The sequence below is a fragment of the Sinocyclocheilus grahami genome, unplaced genomic scaffold (genome assembly GCF_001515645.1).
Source record: "Sinocyclocheilus grahami isolate Dianchi unplaced genomic scaffold, SAMN03320097.WGS_v1.1 scaffold596.1, whole genome shotgun sequence".
In the NCBI taxonomy this organism is placed as follows: Eukaryota; Metazoa; Chordata; class Actinopteri; order Cypriniformes; family Cyprinidae; genus Sinocyclocheilus; species Sinocyclocheilus grahami.
In genome coordinates, this window is record NW_015505775.1 from 548,127 (window position 1) to 555,067 (window position 6,941).

General features: G+C 34.8%; 1 protein-coding gene across 1 annotated transcript; it reads left to right on the forward strand.

Moving 5' to 3' along the window:
• Window positions 1-4,494: 4,494 nt before the first annotated feature.
• On the forward strand, window positions 4,495-5,747 carry LOC107557272 (tripartite motif-containing protein 29-like). Its single transcript, XM_016240636.1, has 4 exons — window positions 4,495-4,807; window positions 5,075-5,166; window positions 5,258-5,491; window positions 5,577-5,747. Exons 1-4 carry the CDS (start codon window positions 4,495-4,497, stop codon window positions 5,745-5,747), a joined length of 810 nt encoding a protein of 269 aa, XP_016096122.1.
• The last annotated feature ends 1,194 nt before the right edge of the window (window positions 5,748-6,941 follow it).

The following is a 6,941-nucleotide window of genomic DNA, read 5'->3' on the forward strand; positions in this document are numbered from 1 at the left end:
TGCCAAAATTGACCTATAGACCTACTTTTTTCATTAATTAATTAATTAATTCATTCATTCATGTAAGGGTTTTTTAGGAACCAACTGTATAATAGACATTCAAATTTTCTGTTGTGATTTAAATACATTTTACTTCAAATTCTAGTTTTTAAAAATTAAAAATTAAATTTAAAACTTAATTCTAGTTTTTTTTTTAAATTGTCAACAGCTAAACATTTAAAATCAATAAGCTTAATTTTGCATTAATTAATTAAATAATTCATTCAAGCATTTATTTATTTATTATTTATTTATTCATTTGTTTTCATTGTAACAGTATTATTAATTCATTATTTATGTTTGTTTGGCACGGCTTTAAATAACCTTTTTGAATGTGCCACCTGTAAAGACAGTCGTCAGTCAAAAGATGTTAAAAAGTTAAATGCACTTACATACGCTTAAGTTACTACAAGCTAGTGTCTATCTGTAAACACTTACCTTCTATTTCTTAGAATCATCATAGAAGTCAAATGTATGACTTCAAGAATTCACGTCCACATATCAAGCTGTTTTGACATTTAACAGTATAGCTTTAAAAAGTGTTTTTAATGACACTGTGAATGACAACCCTCCCCTGAACCTCAGCATGGCCTCAATCGCATTTCCTACATACGTTCATCCGATCGAAGTCAGGCCACAATGACTCAACATGTGTGTATGACAGCGGCCTACACAAAGCCATCTCTCCTCCGCAGGCTGCCATAAACCCCCACTAAGACGGGACAATAGGAGGCTATTTTGATTCCACTCAGTGGTAATTAACAGACTATACTCCGCCGGCATCTCTAGAGCTCACCGTGGTCACCTTGTTACCGACAGGACAGCAAGATCGAAGCCTTTTGTCTTAAGCGGCGAGGGGGATGTGGATTCATTCATGATGCATTTTGTCATTCTTCCCTCTCCTCGATGAGATTGGTTTAAGCTCAATAATAGAAAAAGAGCAGCTTTTCAGAGCGAGGCTTAAAGTAAAATAAAAACAGGAGGGAAAATTAATTCATTGCACAGGCAGATCCAGATGCACTGTAGGTTGCTTTCTGAATAACACTTTACAGTCATTTAATTCTACAAGAGTAGTCGAAGAATGTACTCAGTGTCTGCATGTATTAAAATATGGTTTATTGAACATGACAAACTTAAGCAAAAACATTCTGCTGTCCTTAAGAAAAAGCTATTTTCCCTAATCATTTTAAAGAAGGAATAATGAAAGCTGATATCAATAGCCTTCTATAAATCTCCACTGCATTTGTTCAGTAACATCTGAAAGAGGATTGTCAGCTGACATATGGGTCTATTCATACCAGCGGCCAACAAACGTTTGAACAAGAGGTGGAATTTAAACAGTTGGACAATAAAATCTGCTTTAAAGGATTGGAGCATATGCTGTGGCCTCATTGGCTGTAGAGGAAACGATTTAATTCACAACTTCGATATGTTTAATGATACAGTATGGTGCAGTTTTGCTCCATTTGAAGACTTGAATCATGCTTTCCTCTAGTGATATTGTTAAAATATGTTCATTTGTGAATTGTACTTTTTGGTATGAAAGCCTTTCCACAGCTTTACAGGAATTAAGCACAAATGAAACCTTAAACAGAAAGAGATAACTGTTATTGAATGTATTTCATCATCAAAAGCACCAGTATTAGATTAGTGGCAGGCAAGAGCCCATCTTCTGAATGCAGGGGCCCCAAGTATTAAAGCAGCACTATGTAACTTTTTTCTGTGTTCAAAATGTGCAAAATGTATATAATGAGCGAGTACAACATGAATTCATCTTCCAAACAGCGTTTTTGTCTTATTCCTATAAGACTTATACTACGGTACACTCATAATAAGTACTTATATTTGGACTATTGTAGCCTGGTCGGGTCGTCACCGCTGCGGAGTAACACATACCTGCGTGAATCGCATAGACATAAACTTAGAGAAGTAGCTCCGGTTGGAATGTTCTTCCGCGGAATGCGTACAGTTCTGTTTATTAACCGCTAGAGCGCCAAAAGTTACATAGTGCTGCTTTAAGCAAGGGGAAAAACAAAGTTCAGAGATCTTGGGTTTACACTGACACCTCCTGGTGAGAATAAAGCTTCACACAGGAGCGCTTTTGGTTACAGGTGCCACTGTAGAAATGGCCTGATTTCAGGACAGAGTGATAAAGTGAGTAGAATTTTGGCATAACATTTTCTTAAGAAAACTAAAAGAAAAAAAGAGGTCAAAATGAGGCAACACATCATGTAGAACAAAACGACTTCATTAATCTAGGCCAGTGATGTGACAACATATATATTTTTTAGAAGTAATAATTATCAATTGAAATATTAATTCTTTTGTTAAAAATAGTTTGCATAATGTTTTTAATTAGGACAAAATAACTCTCAAAAAATCCCTTTCTTTTTCTTTCCGTCTTTCTATTCAGTCTCTAAGCAAACAAAAGAGAAAGAAAAACACCTTAAATTGTGTGATAAAGTTTAACATATGAAATAATTTCACACTGTGAGGTATAAAGTCAAATGAGAAATAAAGCTGCAATTGTGAGATCAAATATAAATGTGAAAATATGAGATATGTAACATGATAAACAAAAAAAATTAATTTGCCATAGATAAAGATAAAAAAAAGGATTAGATGCTGTTTATTGTAACTTTCAGTTCTTGGACTAAATAACTGTGTAGAGTTTACATACTTTTATCTCAATTTTAAATGTTGGTTGAGTCAATAAATAGTAATAATGGTATATTCAAAGGTGCAATTGTATGGAGTTGCAATTGTGACATGCGGAATGCAAATGTGAAAATATGAGATAAATATGTGATATGAAAAATATAACATTTGCCATAGATAAAGATTTCACTACAAAAAAAGTCATAATAAGATGCCACCTTCAGTTCTTGTACTGTACTTGTACTATACTGTAAAGTATTGATTTTATTTACTGATATATTAACCTAATGTGTAAGAATTGCATACGTTTATCGCATTTGAAATATTGACTGAGTATAATTGACATAATGCATTTATCTTAATTTAACCCTAACCTATGTTTAATTTAACTATTTAAACTTAGAGAAGTAGCTCCGGTTGGAATGTTCTTCCGCGGAATGCGTACAGTTCTGTTTATTAACCGCTAGAGCGCCAAAAGTTACATAGTGCTGCTTTAAGCAAGGGGAAAAACAAAGTTCAGAGATCTTGGGTTTACACTGACACCTCCTGGTGAGAATAAAGCTTCACACAGGAGCGCTTTTGGTTACAGGTGCCACTGTAGAAATGGCCTGATTTCAGGACAGAGTGATAAAGTGAGTAGAATTTTGGCATAACATTTTCTTAAGAAAACTAAAAGAAAAAAAGAGGTCAAAATGAGGCAACACATCATGTAGAACAAAACGACTTCATTAATCTAGGCCAGTGATGTGACAACATATATATTTTTTAGAAGTAATAATTATCAATTGAAATATTAATTATTTTGTTAAAAATAATTTGCATAATGTTTTTAATTAGGACAAAATAACTCTCAAAAAATCCCTCTTTCTTTTTCTTTCCGTCTTTCTATTCAGTCTCTAAGCAAACAAAAGAGAAAGAAAAACACCTTAAATTGTGTGATAAAGTTTAACATATGAAATAATTTCACACTGTGAGGTATAAAGTCAAATGAGAAATAAAGCTGCAATTGTGAGATCAAATATAAATGTGAAAATATGAGATATGTAACATGATAAACAAAAAAAATTAATTTGCCATAGATAAAGATAAAAAAAAGGATTAGATGCTGTTTATTGTAACTTTCAGTTCTTGGACTAAATAACTGTGTAGAGTTTACATACTTTTATCTCAATTTTAAATGTTGGTTGAGTCAATAAATAGTAATAATGGTATATTCAAAGGTGCAATTGTATGGAGTTGCAATTGTGACATACGGAATGCAAATGTGAAAATATGAGATAAATATGTGATATGAAAAATATAACATTTGCCATAGATAAAGATTTCACTACAAAAAAAAGTCATAATAAGATGCCACCTTCAGTTCTTGTACTGTACTTGTACTATACTGTAAAGTCTTGATTTTATTTACTGATATATTAACCTAATGTGTAAGAATTGCATACGTTTATCGCATTTGAAATATTGACTGAGTATAATTGACATAATGCATTTATCTTAATTTAACCCTAACCTATGTTTAATTTAACTATTTACATTCTAACATTTAACTCTTAACCACTTTTTTCTGTTCATATCCAGGAGAAAATACTGTATTAAATTATAAAATCCACATTTCAGCTCTGACATCCTCCAGTGGTGCTGTAAATGAGGAGTCTCCAAGTTCTGTGGATCTGGAAGTGTTGACTGATCCAGTCTCCACTGAAAAATGCCTGAAAGAAAGTCAGCACTGCATCTGCTCAGTGTGTAAATGGAAATACAATCAAATATCTGACAACACCAGCCAGTTTGTGCTAAATGTTGGACTCAGAAAAATCTGAAGTTGTCTGTGAAGAAACAAAGATGAAAGCCTTGCAGTCCTGTCTGGTGTGTCAGATCTCTTACTGTGAAACTCACCTGGATCTTCATCAGAAAGTCCTTAGCTTAAAGAAACACAAACTGATGGACCCTGTGGAGAATATGAAGGACTGTATATGCCAGAAACACGAGAGACCTCTGGAGCTGTTCTGTAGAGATGATCAGACGTATGTGTGTGTGTTTTGCACTGATGGAGACCACAAGACTCACAACACTGTTCCTCTAGAGGAGGAGAGTAAAGAGAAGATGGTAGTGACAACATATATATTTTTTAGAAGTAATAATTATCAATTGAAATATTAATTCTTTTGTTAAAAATAGTTTGCATAATGTTTTTAATTAGGACAAAATAACTCTCAAAAAATCCCTTTCTTTTTCTTTCCGTCTTTCTATTCAGTCTCTAAGCAAACAAAAGAGAATGGTATGAGAAACTAGCGACATTAAAAAATACTTTAATAATCTGTTTTTAATAACAATTAATTAAATGTGTCTGTGTGTTCCGGTTTGTCTATAGACTCATATATGATGAAGACACAGAAAGTCGTGCAGCAAATGATCCAGGACAGAATCAAGAAGATTCAAGACATCAAACACTCAGCAGAACTCAGAAAAGTGAGAGGATATTGAATATTAGATGGGTAATGTTTTGATTTGCCTTAAAAAAATAAATCAGATTTTTTTAACGTAATAATGTATTTTTCAGAAAAGCAAAGAGCGAGAGAAAGCAGCCAGCGCTGAGCTCTTCAGTGATCTGATGCGCTCCATTAAAAGATGTCAGGCTGAGCTGCTGGAGATGATGGAGGAGAAGCAGAAAACAGCAGAGAAACAGGATGAAGAGCTCATTCAAGAGCTGCAGCAGGAAATCACTGAGCTCAAGATGAGAAACACTGAGCTGGATCATCTCTTACACACTGAGGATCACCTCCAGCTCCTACAGGTCAGTGTTTTTCTCTGTCTGCTCTCATCACAGGTCAACACTCACACTCCTCACGCTGAGGGATTTCTCCTCTCTTCTGCTGTAGATTGATCCATCCATGTGCAGTCCTCCACACACCAAGAACTGGCCTGAGATCTGTATGAACACTGATGTGAGTGTGGAGACTCTGAGGAGAGCTCTGACTCAACTGCAGGAAAACCTAGACCCAAATCTCACCCAATCTGATGATAGGAAACAACTGAGTCACTGGCATTAAACAAAAGCTCCCAAACAACCAAGAGAGGTTTGATCACTATCCTGGTGTCCTGGGAAAAGAGGGATTCTCCTCAGGTAGATTTTATTTGCAGCTGAAGGGAAAGAGTCAGTGGGATTTAGGAGTGGCCAGAGAATCTATTAACAGAAAGGAAAAGATCAGAGCAAGTCCTCAGGATGGATTCTGGGCTGTGGCTCTGAGGAATGAGAATGAATATTGGGCTTGTACTGGTCCGTCTGTCTGTCTGTATCTGAGAGTGAAACCACAGAAGGTGGGGGTGTTTGTGGATTATGAGGAGGGTCTGGTCTCCTTCTATGTTGTGGAGTCCAAATCTCATATCTGCTCTTTCACTGCTCAGTCTTTCACTGGGAAAGTCCATCTATATTTTTGTCTGTTTAGTAAAGGTGATAAAGGTCAAGACTCTCCCCCAGTAATCATCTCACCTGTTCTCTACACTGAATGAATTTTCATTGCGAGTTTTACATTTCATGAAGAAGCCATTATGTTGATGATATCCTTGTGCCTAGAAATAATGTTTTGTATCAGGATTATGTACTTTTGTTGTCCATGTATTTGTATGTTTTCACAATAAATTTTGATATTAATGTTTATAATAACTTAATATCTTTATGCCCTTATAGTCGCATTTAGCAGATTAGAGCTTGGGTGACAATATAGTTTACGGCAGTGGTCACCAACCTTTTTAGGCCCAAGATCCCTGACCTCGGCCTTTATGAAAGACGAGATCTACCTATTGAAGAATTGATAGAAAAAGACATCCCAGATTGTACTTCAAATTTGAGGCCTTTTGCTTAGTATTTTAATTAGTGATGCGCCGATCATAGCTGATTCAGAATTCAGATTTTCTTTTCTTTCTTTTCTTTTTTTTTTAAACTAGCAAATTGGATACTGATACTGATTTTTAAGCAGATGTATTTATTGGCTATTTGCTTTATAACAAACAAACTGGCTTTAAACAAAAATATCTAGCCATTTGAAATTAGAGGCACCCACTGCATTTTAATCATGAGCTGCACGGGCAGTTGTTTTTGATTTGATTTAGATTAATTTCAGGATTTAAAACAAAAACAGAATGGTCTCACTTTTAGATGTTATTTATTTATTTGCTACATAAAACATCTGCACGAAACAAAAACAGCAGGTCTGAATGAGACGCACTCTCTGACAGCAGGTGGC